Genomic DNA, 15,135 nt, shown 5'->3' with positions numbered 1-15,135 from the left:
ATCGTTCCATTATTTGTACAATACACTCAACATAAAATTATGGATTATGCTGTTTTTTAAATTGACTAATGGTGTAATTGTGCTGTCTTAAAAAAATAATGTGGGCATTTTTATTTATATATATATATATATATATATATATATATATTTTTTTTTTTTTTTTTTTTTAATTTTTTACAAATGTCCCTCCTGTCTCTTTTGTATCTGTACTACGAATTTCAAATGTAAAACATTTAATTTGTAAATTCATAATTTGTAACCAATGATGGTCCTTTTTTTTTTTTTTTTTTATACTGGAATACACACTATGGTCAAAAGTTTGTGAACACCTGACCATCACCCCCATGTGTGCTTGTTGAACATCCCATTCCAGATTGAGTCCCCTCTGGATATATATGTTTTATATGAAATATTAGCACCCTTTTTAAAGCATTTTTAAATTATATGTGGCAATGTCAACGACAATTTGGAGGGCCAGGAAAATATTCTCAGGAAATAAAACCCATAAATGGAGCAACGATGTTTGTGATTATTTACAATATATAAAAATGATCATCCAATTAATTCTGCCTTTAGGTGTATTGATAATCTAAAACTTAAATGTGTCAACAAATTTAGCAGACTAACAATGTGGAGTTTTGTTTCTTACCAGTGAATTTACCACCAGTGAATTTGGAGACATAATTAGGATATTAGCACATCACCCAAACAAACGCAAGCAGAAATAAATCCTCAAAATTAGTGGATACTCAAAGTTAGTTGCAGTTTTGTGAAAAGATAGGGAATTTCACTGAAAGCTTATTTATTCACAAAAGTTAGTGAATGATAGTATTTAACCTCCAAGAATACTTGCATGTATTCTCATTCATATGACTGACGATATTAGCCATACCGTACCACCTTAAAAGAAAAATTATTTCTTCTAAACAAGCAAAATATTTGGAGCCCAATTAGTGGATTCATTGGTTTAGGTTAAAACATCTGTTTTAGAGGCTGGGGTTTCACACTTGGGAAAATTTGTCATAGGGATAACTCTCTGCTGATTTAAAAAGAATAAATAAATAAAATAATGACATAGTCCATAGCAGCAGTCTGTGATACAAAAATAACAGGTCACTTATGGTATTCTACAGCGACCTATCAGAATAGAGTATCCAACAAAGCCATGGAATAAATCACAATGAATACAGAAGAATATGGAACGCTGAGTGGACTATAATGTCTAGTTCAGGGTCTGCATTAACACATCAAATTTGACATCAGAAAATACCCTGTTAGCACGTCCATTTTGTATATCTTAAGGTGTTTAGATCATTAAGGCAATGGATCATTAACCATGCTATTGGTTGGCATCAACATACCCACCCATTTTTTTTTTTTTACTTGGGGGCTGCTTTGGGCCCCATTTTGACTTAGTAGGACTGGTAGGTATGCCTTGGTTGTGGCCATGCAGGCTCTTGATAGTGGGTACGTTTGGGCTACATACCCATCATGCATCTTATATGCAACTGTGATGTATTTGGGACAGTCCATTTGTGCAAGGTGGGTCAATTTGGACAGGTAATTTTGAACTCTGGTGTCTCAATCAATGGCTTGCAAAACAATTTTGTCAATCTGCTCAAAAAATTCAGCTGTTTGCAATTTGTGCTCCAATACTGCCACCCAGTGGGCACTTAAGTGGATATATTAAATGAATATATCCACTACATATTAAAGAAGTGTTGCCAGGCAAAACAAACCTCGCCCAGCAGCACTTATTTTATACCTATATGTTGATAATGGTAATATTTCTCAATCATCAGCTGTCAGGTTATAGTCTTATGACCTTGAGTTAGACATTTCAAAGTCCTTCAAGGTCAAAAGGTCATGGCAGCAACTGAAAGCCCATATGGAACTTCTTATATGTTGATAATGGTAAGCATCTGGCTATCATTAACCATTTTAAAAGTTAAAACCCTCTGAAAACCCAGGACCTTGAGTTGGACCTTTCAAGGTCACTCAAGGTCAAAAATCATGGCGCCAAATGAAAGGCCACATGGGAGTTCCTATACGCTCATCATTGTTTATCAGCAACCATTTGAGTTATAATGGAAAATGTTATTTTGACGGATGACCTTGAGCCCCCTAACTTTAACCCCCAACCGCGATGGGGACTGTCCAAGCTACCCCATCATGCAGCATATGGTTGGAAGCAGAAGTGAAAGATGCACATTTTGGTTTTGGGTTGAAGTCAAAAGGATGAATTTGAAGAAAGTTATCGCAAAAAAATTATTTTGACTTTCCAATCACTTTGACCTGATTAAATTTTGGGGGTAATCTACAGACCATTGCCCACCTACCCTGAAAATCTGAAGTCGATTGGTACAACCATCTAGATACTAGATTGTTAACAGACACACCGCACTGATTACAATACCTCGCCCCACTGACTCGGTTGCGGGCAAGGTAACGAATGTCGATTGTGATGTTGTACACAAACATTTTTTCACAATAAGTAACCAGTAGCATGCAGCTGTTAGTGTCAACAAAAATGAATATTTCTTCAGCCCAATTCACTCAATATTATTTATTAACCTCAATTCATACAAGGTAGGTTGAGTGGGGAATTGTTTTCTCTTTTGCAATGACTATGTAGGGTTTCTCTTCAGAAACTGATGAAGTGGTCGTACCATATTTTAAACACTTAAAGTTGTTCAAAATTGTGTTAACAGGGTATTTTCTGTCATCTTAAGTCAATTTTGATGTGCTTAATGTGGACACCCAACTAGACATGGTCCATTGAGGATAGATTAGGGATAAAATTAGCTCATGTTTTAAGTCATTCAAATTCTGTAAAGCTGCTTTGTGACAATGTTTGTTAAAAGTGCTATATAAATAAACTTGACATTTGGCATTCCATAGGGACAAACCAAAATCATTCGCTAAATGCCATTCTTCGACTAGTAGCAATATTTATTACTGCATGAAAGTCACGAAACAAGTATTTCTTTTTAAGTTATATAATTTACCACTTTCTGGGTCCAAGACAAATGAATTTTGTTGCATTTCCACGTGTTTCCAATTTGCAGATCCACAACCTCTGATGTTAGAAATTTCCCCCCATAATCTTTTTACCCATAAGGCCATGCTGATCTGATCAACACAAACACCTGCTCCTGACTTCCTCACATGCACAGATGCCTGTGTGCAAGAACACTGGATCAATTTTTTTTTAATTTGACGTTTGTGATTGTGTAGCCTGCAAGTGAAATTTATTCCATTTCCCGCAATATTCATCCTAATAGAGTTTTGCTTGTTGAAGTTTCATGATTTTAATATCTACAAATGAATTGTAATGTAATTTATTTATAATATTGAACTTGAATGGGGTGGAATTGTGGTGCAGTGGTTAGTACTGTCACCTCACAGCAAGAAGGTTCTGCATGTGAACCTGGCAGCCACTGAGGCCTTTGTGTGGAGTTTGCATGTTCTTCCAATAGCTGCATGAGTTTCCTCCAGGTGCTCCAGTTTCCTCCCACAGTCCAAAGACACCAATTAGGTCAACTGGCTACTCTAAATTACCAATAGGTGCGAATGTGTGCGCGAGAATGAATGTCTGTGTTAACCCTGCGATGGATTAGCAACCTGCCCCTCACCTGAAGTCAGGAGGGATTGGCACCAGCTTCCCCTGTGACCTGGATGGAGAGATATGCTCAAATAGTATGCCATGGTTTCTGCAAACACATTTTAAAAAAAGATTCACACTTAAGTGGAGAGTACATTCTTCATCTATCCTGCCTTAACACATGGCATCTCTTTATGATTGGTGGATCTGTCAAAGAGGCAGAACATTGCAACTATCAGTCACTGACACTAATGAATATGACTGACTTCTCAAACTTTTGTTTGCTTGCTACACATCATAGTGATGTCTGTCACTTATTGGCTTATAAAAATCTAAAAGTACTTACGATAGTGTAGATAGATAAGTGCAAGGAGTCTGATAAGTGTGGAGGATTTTTTGTGGCATAACTAAAAATGGTGCATCAATCTAGCCCTCAGTAAATCTAGCAATACAAGTGTCCAATAAATGCATCACATACGCCAATGGCACGGTGATGTAGTGGTTAACACGGTCGCCTCACAGCAGGATGGTTCTGTGTTCAAACCCAGTGGCTGGCAAGGGCCTTTCTGTGTGGAGTTTGCATGTTCTCCCATGTCTGTGGGTTTCCTCCAGGTGCTCTGGTTTCCCCCACAGTTCAAAGACAGGTGGTTAGATTAATATGGGACAGCCTTGAGCTGAGGTGCCCTTGAACGAGGCACCTAACTCCCAGTTGCTCCCCGGGCACTGTTAGCATGGCTACTCACTGCTCTAGGTATGTGGATGTTCACTGCTTCAGATGGGTTAAATGCAGAGAGGAAATTTCACAAGTGTGTGATGAATAAAGTTGTGCTTTCTTCTTTAAAATAAACAAACTTCAATTTATAGTTCATTTGATGTTTAATGAAGGATAAATGTAATAAAATGATAAGACTTACTGAAGGATACATTCAAGGGATGTTTATTTACAGCAGGTTATAAAAGTATACAGTGAGGATGAAAAGACCTGTGGTACAACAAAAGAAGCCAACCAGTACAAATCAAAGGAAGATTAGGTCATACAAAGTGAGCAACAGGTAAATGCAAATTATGCAATGCAGAGTGTAAAGTGACTTTGTCCAACCATCCATAACCACTTATCCTGTGCAGGGTCACAGGCAAGCAAGAGCCTATTGCAGCTGACTATGGGTGAGAGGTGGGGTACACCCTGGACGAGTCACCCAAAATCACTTGTTTTGTCTCACATGGAGACAAAACAATTCACACTCACAGTCAATTAAGAGCAACCAATTTGCCTAGCCTGCATGGTCTCTGGCCTGAAGGGGAAAATAGGAGCACCTGGAATAAACCCACAAAACACAGGGAGGACATGTAAATTCCACACAAAGGCCCCTGTCAGCCAGTGGGCTCAAACCCAGAACCTTCTTGCTGTGAGGCAATAGTGCCAACCCCACTGTGACTTTGTACCAGTTTAAAGCGTCAGTGCAATGTAAACCAAGCACTGAGAAACAGAGACCAAATGCATAAAATTATGTAACAGTAAGTATAAAGTGACTATGCCACTTGTCAGTTCAATGTAAACAGTCTAGAAGCGAGTCAGTCCATTTTCAGGCTCTTGGTACAGGAAAGGGGCAGTGAGGAGCCTGTGGGAAGAAGTTGTTGTAGGCTCTGGCAGAGATGGTTTGGATGCTCTAAAGCCTTTTGCCAGAAAAGCAGAGGTATGGGAGGGGTCTGCCACAATGCTGGTTGCACAGCTGATAGTGTTTTTATAGTTCTATAAGCAATAGGAGGACACACTAACGATCCTTTCAAGAGTCCTCACAAAATCCCCTACAGGGACTTGTAATCAGTGACATTGCAGTTCCCATACCAGACAGTGATGCATGTACAGAGGATGCTCACAGTAGCCCCCCAGTAGACAATGCCAAGAATGGGAGGGGGAAGGACGGCCTTTTTCAGCCTCTATAGGAAGTGGAGGTGCTGCTGGGCTTTTCTGGTGATGGTTGTGGTGTTGAGTGTCCAGGTTAGGTTGTCTGCCCACAGGAATTTCATGCTGCTGACTATCTTAACAGCAGAGTCCTTGATGTGGTGTGGAGTGTGCATGGCAAGGCTACCCCTGAAGTCAACCATTGTTTTTCAACATTCAGAGACAAGTTTATCCATCTTGATACAAACCCACCAGCTGTCTAACCTGTCTGTATGCAGACTGTCACACCACTGTTGTGTCCTCTGCAATCTTGATATGGTTTGAACTGTGCTTGGCAGCAGTCATGTGTTAACAGGGTGAACAGTAGTGGGCAGAGCACAACCCTGGGGTGCACTGGTGCCCAGTCTGAGGACCCTGGAGGCATTGCCCATGCTGACAGATTGGGGCCCGTCGGTGAGAAAATCCAGGATCCATTTACAAAGGGAGACAGACATTCATGCTCAGCAGGCTCAGCTTCCCTACCAGTCTGAGGGGATGTCACAATAGCCCCAAGAGAAGGTGGTGGGGTGTTAGGCTGGCCTTTCTCAGCCCCTGCAGGAAGTGAAGTTGCTGCTGGGGTTTTTTTTGGTGATTTGTGGTGTTAAGGGCCCAGGTGAGGTCATCTGCCATGTACATCCCCAGGAACTTCATGCTGCTGACTGTCTTAATAGCAGAGCCGATGATGTGGAGTGTGGCTAGCAAGGCTTCATGCCCAGTAGGCTCAGATTCCCTACCAGTCTCCGTGGAATGACTGTTTTGAATTCCAAGCTAGTCTATGAACAGCATGACAACTTTCTTTTGTCCAGATGGGAGCGTGTGAGCTGGAAAGAAGTTGAGATGGCATCATCTGAGGTTTGGTTAGACCAGTATGCTAATGTAGATCTGCTACACAGTTAGCATTTGCAGTAGTGCTAAGAGGGAAACAGCCACAATGATTATCACCTTCCTCACATGTCCAGTGTGTTCTGGGTTGGGTCCCTTTCCTAGAGTTTCTTGACTGCCATAATGATCAGAGGTGAATTCTCTAGGGACATAGAAAGGTCTGCATCTGACTGCTAGGACCTCTGCAAGCGCAAAAAAAACCCACAGCACCATCGTCTGCTTGGAATGCAGCTAGCTGGCAAAGTTAACAATGCCTTCATGCAGCCACATCTCAGCAAAGATGAGAACAGCACCTCTTCATTTTGGGAGGTCAAAAGCAGTTTTATGCAGCCCATTTTATCATCTATGAAGCAGACATCACACACATCACATCATCTCTAGCCGCTTTATCCTTCTACAGGGTCGCAGGCAAGCTGGAGCCTATCCCAGCTGACTACGGGCGAAAGGCAGGGTACACGCCGGACAAGTCACCAGGTCATCACAGGGCTGACACAGACAACCATTCACACTCACATTCACACCTACGGTCAATTTAGAGTCACCAGTTAACCTAACCTGCATGTCTTTGGACTGTGGGGGAAACCGGAGCACCCGGAGGAAACCCACACGGACATGGGGAGAACATGCAAACTCCACACAGAAAGGCCCTCGCCGGCCCCGGGGCTCGAACCCAGGACCTTCTTGCTGTGAGGCGACAGCGCTAACCACTACACCACCGTGCCGCCTGAAGCAGACATTAGTGAGGAAAACTGATGGAAAAGCCAAGAGGCTAGGGTTAGCTTTTAGCCTGACATGAGTGCTGGCTTACTTGTCATGCTTTGACTAAAGGACAAACCCACAACTACTGCTGGATGTAATTACTAGTAATCTGAGCCACCTGCCAGAAACACCTAACCAAAACTGGTGTACTGGATGAGCTTTGTGCTGCAGTTAGTAACTCTGCATGTTAAAGTATGAAAAATTAATGCATGAGCACAGTAACTCTTGAGCCATTACTGTTATTAAAACAAAGGCCTCCTAGTGGAGGTCATTTTAAGTCAAACTTTGCTAGTGGACCCTTGTCACTGCAGCAGCTCTGAGGAGAGATGGAGCAGCATTCCTTCTTGAAAACACTGACATTTCTATCCATTTTGCAAAGGATACCACCATCTGTCCTTCCACATTCCTCTCCTCCACACCATACCTACCTATCACCTCTGTTCCCTTCACCAACATGCCCACTGAAAGCCACTCCAATCACCACTACCTTGAGTAGACACTCCATCCAACTCACTCCAGAAATTCTCTTCCATCTTACACTCAACTTGTGGGGCATATACACGGACCACATTCATCACCACACCTTCAATTTCCAGCTTCATACTTGGCACTAGCCAACACACTTGACAGTCTTTCAGGATAACTCCTACTTCATTTCTCCTATCCACACCATGGTAGAACAGTTTGAACCCACCTCTGATGCACCTGGCCTTGCTCCCCTTCCACCTGGTCTCATACATACAGTGTAACCACTTTTCTTCTCACCAACACATCTCCCAGCTCTCTCCCTTTGCTAGTCAGTCTTCTACCTCACCTCCACACCCCTACCCTTCCTGCTGCCATCTTTGGACAGGCCTTCCCCCTCTCTTTTGTACTGCCTAGTTTCTACCAGCACCCTGCTGGCCCACAGTACGGGTGGTTGTTGGTAACCCAGGTCAAACCCATTGGTTTGGAAACCCAATTTGTGACCCAGCATAGGTTTTACACTAGATGCCCTTCCTGATGCAACCTCCTAACTACCCAGGCTTGAGACTAACACCAACCATGCACTGGCTTCTACAAGCCTAGTGGCTGGGTTGTGTTTCAAACTAACCTAGAGATAATCACATAAACTGGTTTCTCCACATCTGTGACATTACTTAAATAGCTTAAAGAAAAGAAAAATGCCATCCTAGTAATACAGCCACGAGTTTCACATAGTGAGTTGATAAATGCTGCACATGATACAACTGAAAGGCCATCCTGTGCACCACAAGATTGTCTTGTCAGAATTAAAGTTACTCAGCCAGTGAATGAGAAATAAGCCTTACAATCAATAGAGCATCACCTTGGGCTTTGCTGAAAGATAAGCCTGTGTCTTCAGCATGCAGATGAAACCACTACCACGGCTGCAACCAATTTACTCAGCAGTGGGACTTATTTAAAAAAAAAGCCACCTCCAGGAAACACCTAGTCAAGAGCCTTTTTTTATTCTAATAAAGCCATTCCAGAGGTGTCCATCCTTCACCATTATAGTTGCAGTCCAACTGACCAGGAACCATACCTACTTTCACCAGTCAATTGAGACTTAAAGGAAGGCTTCTGCCTAGTTGGAATGACCTGCACCCACACTGGCCCTTCCAGGAGAAGATTGGACACTCCAGTACCTAGTATGTTGAAGAATGAGGCACAGCATCAAAAGCCGCACAGAGTTAAAGAAACATGTAATTTACCAGTGCATAATCTGTTGCACCAAGTGTATTCAAGGATAGATGAACACCACCCATTTACAAATCCATAGCCAACATGGACAATGTCAAGATAAACAAGTCAAACCACAGTATGGCGTCTTTATTTTCAAAGATTCAAACTTGCATAAAGATCACTCCTCCACTAGACACTATTCCTGATGCACCAGGAGACCTCCCTCCTGCTGCAGCATCTCTTCCTAAGAGAGAGAAAGAAAGTCTATAAGCCAGTCGGGGGGGGGGGGGGAAGCAAGTAGTGTTAAGGGGTCTACCTACTTCTCTTGGTGCACATTGGTTCACAAGAGTCTTGTGCAGTTGGGAGACAGACAGCTGTACTGCAGTGGATGTAGAGCTGGGGGGGGGGGGGGGGGGGAAGCTAGGCAATAGAACCAATTTCCAAAAAAAAAAAGTAGTGTAATTTTATACATTTCTTTACCATCTCATGCAGTGGAGCCACAGAGGTCTGATCCACAAACGTAAACATCTTCAGGACAAAGTGTCTGTAATGAGAAGGGTATGCAAGTCCAGACATCCCAGTCACTGGTATCAGCTTGGACAGATAGCGGTCATCCTTGTATGGACACCTACAGAATACACAAGGTTATCATTTCTGTGAAGTAGAGGAACAGAACTATGCAAGTGAGACATGTAAACATACTGTACCCATTCACCAAAAGGTCCCATTGGGGAAGGCTATATGGGTTAGGGGAAGTAGTTGCCCAGCAGTCACCCAAAACCAGGACAATATTTGGGTCAGTTCTCCCAGTGATATGCACCTCAACATACACAGGCTCCCTCAGAACCTTTATCACAGGGTAGTCAGGAACACTGTAGTATGAGGTATAGGCTACTTGTTCTGTTGGGAGACAGGAATCAGTTCTTGACACCCTTGACAAATTCAGACTGCCTGCTAATATCCAGAAGTTGCTTACCTTCTACACAACCCTTTGTGACACATGAACCTTTTCCTAATCTTAGTTCTACTTGGAGTGGTCCAGGAGCAACAACAGGCACAAGATGATTGACTGAAGGTTCAATAGCCAGAGCCCCAAAGCCAACACCTGAATATTTACACTGGAAGTAAAGCCTACAAAAGAACACAATAGATCTGTAAAAACCTTAAAGAATCCATTGCTATGAGTTTTAATTAGCTTACTCATAGTGAGTGTCTCTTGTAATTGAGCCATGGGGTCCAACTCCAACATCATAGGTAGAGAACATCCTGTTTTCATAGACCACATAACCAGCTTGTACCTGGACAGAGTGGAGTGTATGCTTTCTAAACATGGCAAGCAAAATTAAGGCCCCTTTTTTTTTGGGGGGGGGGGGGGGAGGGATTTACAAACCTTCCTGGTAGTCCCACAAGCAGTTACAGGGAACTGGTATATAGCAAAGGCTGTGTTTGAGTCAACAGGACTACAGGGTCCTGAGTTTCCTCCCAACAGGCTGATAGAGTCCAGGCTTATCCTAGGAAGTGTTGTGTCTCTGGCCACCACCAACACAAACTGGCCATCAAGGGTACACTGGACTGTCACTGGCAACACCAAGGAGGAGAAACAAAGAGTCAGTATCATTTTTATCCCAGCCAAGTCAAATAGGATGCCAAGCTTACCCATTTTCCCATAATAGCACCCCTGGCCATCAAGACAGCAGCTTATAGCATTGCATCGAGTAGCTTTTATACCAGGTTCTCCACAAGGAACCCTTTCATAGTCTTGCACTTGACATTTGTCAACATGGCCAGGAGTCTGTAGCTGCAAAGTAGGTTTTACAGGAAGCCAAGGATCTTGAGAAGGCAATTTCACAGGTAGTAGGGATGCAGACATACTGCTTACAAGAAAAAGCCCCACAAGCACCAACCTAACCCCTGTATTTGCCATTATTCCCAACCACCCAGACACCAATACCTACTGTAGCTACTGAGCAACAGGGGCCTTTTATTGTGTCTTTTGTCCTAATTGTGACTGGTGTCTCCTCCTACTCAATTACTCATTAAGAGTGTTCCAGCCATGTGTCATTATTAACTGCATTAATGACTGCATTCATGTTTTGTTGGCTGGAAACTCTCCTATGTTAGTGTGGAATTGAAAAAAAAAAAAGAAAAAAAGAAAAATTATCTACTTCTCACTTTAAGATCTTCTGAAACAAACCTTAGATTACAAAACATGTTAATCACATCAGAAGCAAGTGGAATCTTTAATACTTGATTACCATGTCTTTGTTACTTTTGTTCTGTCCATAGGAAATTAAAAAACACCACAAACAAATAGACCAACAGTAAAGTCCAGGCTTTATTGAGTCTATATGCGGCAGAGGAAGTACAGCAGGATTTTGATGCATCTAAGCATCAAAAATTTTTGTGAGCATTCAGGAGTGCTGGAAGTAGGGGTGCTGAGAGGGCTGCAGCACCCCCTACTGGTGAGGAGGCTGTAACTGCAAGGCAAAAAATCTAAACAAATCAATTTATAAAACTTTTATTTCATTTGATTTTGAGAGTAGCATAGTAGTAGGTCTAACATCCAACAAACAACTTTTTTTTTAAATATTTGATTTCATTTTCGAACATTCAGTGTATTTTCTGTGTAGTCTATCTGATGCACAAATGTGGAATATGAACGTATGATGTAGATAACATTAGGCATGTGAGGTGCACTGAAAGGATTTAGTAGTGGTAATGGAGCAAAAAAGAATATAGGATTTCTTTAATGGTCCTATAATCAAACAACAACAACAACAAAAAAAAACCTGCCAGAGCAGTGAGAGCACACTTGGCTTCCAAGCAGACCCTTGTCACTTCAGCAGTTCTGAGGAGGAGAAATTGGAGCAGCAAGTGCTACCTGACATCAGTGTAGCTACCATCAATGCTAACGTTACCTCCCCTCCTGATGGTCCTATGGCAGCTCGCCGGTAAGTCACAGCTAATTATCCCATTGGTGAAGAGCCTTTCCAGCCAACAGAGTTTTCATTTCCAACCAGGGTTTTGGAAACAAAAACTTTACCTGATCCTTCAAGTTAGGCTGGTTTTCACAATGGACATGGCTTCACTACTTTAGGGAAAATGACAAAGCTGTATGCTTCTTGTGCTCCTCTGCCATTCAGAGGAACCTTGTCAGTATAGGCAGGATGAGGTGAGATGGAAACTTTGTGAAAGATGGGTTTGGCATCTGGCAAAAAGCAGGGGGAAAGTTTCGGAAGCACAAGAAATCCCATTTTCATATAGAAGCCAGATGGTTTTCAAATTGTTTGCTCATTGTTTTAAACTTGGTGTTTTGGTGCTGCTGGATGATTAGTTATAGGGATACACCGATCATGATTTTTCATGGCCACTTCAGATTCCCTGTCTCTCAGTGTCCTGTCTCACCAGTTATAGGGCATATGGATTGTGTATATAATTTAGTAAGTTATGTTTTTTTCTTGTTTCTGTCATGGATCCTGTAGTGTGGCATGTTTTAATGAGAGCATGAAGACATCTCTTGTGTGGAGCTGGTGTTCTGGAGTCTGTTCTTCAGTGAAAGCCTGTTTGCAAAGTTGTGGCCTGTTAACAGTTACTCATTAATGTTTTCTGTTGCAGTGTGTGTGCATGTGTCATGAAGGTCAATTGTTCTATTGCTGCCCGTATAGGTTGTGCCTCAGTCAATAAATAATAAATGTATTACTGATGAAGAATAAACCTGCCTTCCATGTGTGAACTACCCATTAGCTGAATATGGTACTATGCTGCTTTTACAGTACATACAGCAAGTTGGTGTTCAGGTTTGCTGATGTAGTGTAAAATACTCTGAAATTGGTGTGAAATGTGGTTGCCCATTCAAATGAATACAAAAATCACCAATGCTGTGCTGCTGCATTGCATTTAATATTACGGCATTATATAAACTTCCTCTCAGCACCCCCAACTCTGACTTCCAGCGCCCAGTGTCATGAACTTTAAGATCATCTTTTAAAAACTTCTTAAAAGCCCATTTTGACAATGCTGATTTTCATAACTCATCAGTCGCCTATACATATTTTCTTTTAAATCAAAGTTGTGCTTCATGTTGACGTTGGAGTGGGTGGCTGCTTTATGTCCCAGGGCACCCTCATGTCTATGTTACCTTCGGGCTTTCCTTCTTAGTTATGCTGTCATCGTTATTCTTGCCAGAGTCCCTGCTTGCACTCAGCACACGATGTATACTGCTCTTAACCATTAGATGACAACAGGCATACCTAACAACCTATGTTTTCTCTCTCTCCCTTTCCCCCACCTTCCCTCTCTTTATCTCTTCCTCTGTCTGTCTCTCTCTTTGTCAAGTTACACGTCAATCCTGAGATACCAGTGATGCTGGCCTTTCCTGCTCTTCAGACCTGTCTGATCCATCCTGATGCCCTACTTGTGGCTGGAGTCTCATCACATTGCTCCTATGGAGGACAGCCCCATATGGACAGTCGAAAGATACACATAGAAGATGACTCTGGACACTTATAGATTTGCTATGATGGTTTAGGACTAAAATTGACATGATAACTTCAGGACTGCAGTTATTCATGAACAGTCTTGCACTCAAATCTCCATCAATGAACAGTTTATAACTTCAACAAAACAGACTTCATGCTAAAACTAAAATGAATTTCCATCCATCCATCCATCCATCCATCCATTATCTGTAGCCGCTTATCCTGTACAGGGTCACAGGCAAGCTGGAGCCTATCCCAGCTGGCTATGGGCGAGAGGCGGAGTACACCCTGGATAAGTCGCCAGATCATCGCAGTAATGAATTTCCTGGTTACACAATTGTACTCTGTGACTACACAGGACACAATTCTAAAAGCAAGTTATTTATAATCATGTTGTCTGTTATCACCCAGATGAGGATGGGTTCCATTTTGAGTCTGGTTCCTCTCAAGGTTTCTTCCTCATGTCTTCTGATGAAGTTTTTCCTTAGCACTGTCGCTTCAGGCTTGCTCATCAGGGGATAAATAACTTTATTAGGGATTAAGATTAGTTAATATGTTTAAAGTCTTTATTTTTCTGTAAAAGCTGCTTTGTGACAATGTCTGTTGTTAAAAGTGCTATCCAAATAAACTGACTTGACATGTGTAAAGTTGTGAAGGATTGAGGTTTATGAAGTACTGTGAGGCATGTTGTAACAATGGAAACTGTTGGAGAAATACAGAAATAAAAAAAAACATAAATGTTGTTACTGTGAAGAAGAAAGTCCGTGGGGAAAAATATGTACACTTTCCTGAGGGACTGTGAAGAAGAAAAAGAAACAAGGTGATGGTGAACTGTGGTATTTGCCTATGCCAGAGGAATGATCTTATGTGGGAAGTAGGAGATTCCGAGTTCCCAATTATTGTGAAATATCATCAACAACAGCAGTGATTTAATGTTTAATGTCTTTAAGTTTCACATTTCCGGTGTCTTGGCACTAGTTATATAATGGATTCTGCTGTTACATTAGATCTGATTGGTTATAGATTGTCAGTTACATATTACAGCTCTTAAGCAAATGTCATCTAGTCTGCATGTTAGCTAGCTAGCTAGCGTATGCTGATGCTAGCTAGCCAGTCAATTAGCGAGCTAGCTAGCTAATTGCTAACAGCCCAGCTAACCAGTTCTATCTGAAAACAGGGTATTTAAAAGGAAATTTGACTGTATTGTGTGGTTAAAGTCATGAGCGGGCCTGCTGGAACACGACCTGTTACTGTTGTGTCTCGGTTTGGAAACTGTATGATAAATTGAGGCAAAACGCTGCATTAGCGTCTGCATTCGCAAGACCTGGGAACTCGAAATTTTCCAACTTCCCACTTCCCAAATACACTGTGATCTGTCTAAAAAACTGGGTTTAGTCAGGCGGTATATGTTTATATTTGGAGGCTACTTTTGCAAAATTTGCCACGTCTTGTTTTTGGTAAGAATATACAAGTTCAGATATAAATTTATAAATCTGGACTTGTAATGTTTGTAGACTGCTGTTTCATAGTTAATTATGCAGGGGAATTTTGTGCATAAAAAAGCCCTAAAACCACACATAGGAAATTGGTATAAAAGTATTACATCATTAATATGCAATTATTATATTCATAAATATGTTATTTACCAGCTTGGAGGTCTGTATTGTGAAATACTGTGACCTCAGCCTTGAATACTGACCTCGGCCCAGAGGGCCTCGGTCAGTACTTTCAAGACCTCGGTCACGGTATTTCATTATACAAACTGACCTTAAGCTGGTAAATAATAT

General features: G+C 41.7%; 1 protein-coding gene across 1 annotated transcript; it reads right to left on the bottom strand.

The window, feature by feature from the left end:
• Positions 1-9,031: 9,031 nt before the first annotated feature.
• LOC132891365 (zona pellucida sperm-binding protein 4-like) lies at positions 9,032-10,797 on the bottom strand. The gene is made up of 8 exons (XM_060928874.1): positions 10,527-10,797; positions 10,261-10,448; positions 10,071-10,168; positions 9,847-10,001; positions 9,578-9,770; positions 9,351-9,498; positions 9,191-9,266; positions 9,032-9,114 (listed from the first exon to the last, which is right to left on the bottom strand). Exons 1-8 carry the CDS (start codon positions 10,792-10,794, stop codon positions 9,032-9,034), a joined length of 1,209 nt encoding a protein of 402 aa, XP_060784857.1. The 5' UTR covers positions 10,795-10,797.
• Positions 10,798-15,135: the final 4,338 nt, after the last annotated feature.

The sequence above is a fragment of the Neoarius graeffei genome, chromosome 9 (assembly GCF_027579695.1).
Source record: "Neoarius graeffei isolate fNeoGra1 chromosome 9, fNeoGra1.pri, whole genome shotgun sequence".
Classification (NCBI taxonomy): Eukaryota; Metazoa; Chordata; class Actinopteri; order Siluriformes; family Ariidae; genus Neoarius; species Neoarius graeffei.
The sequence above is the reverse complement of the archived record's forward strand: the minus strand, read 5'-3'. Positions and strand labels throughout refer to the sequence as shown.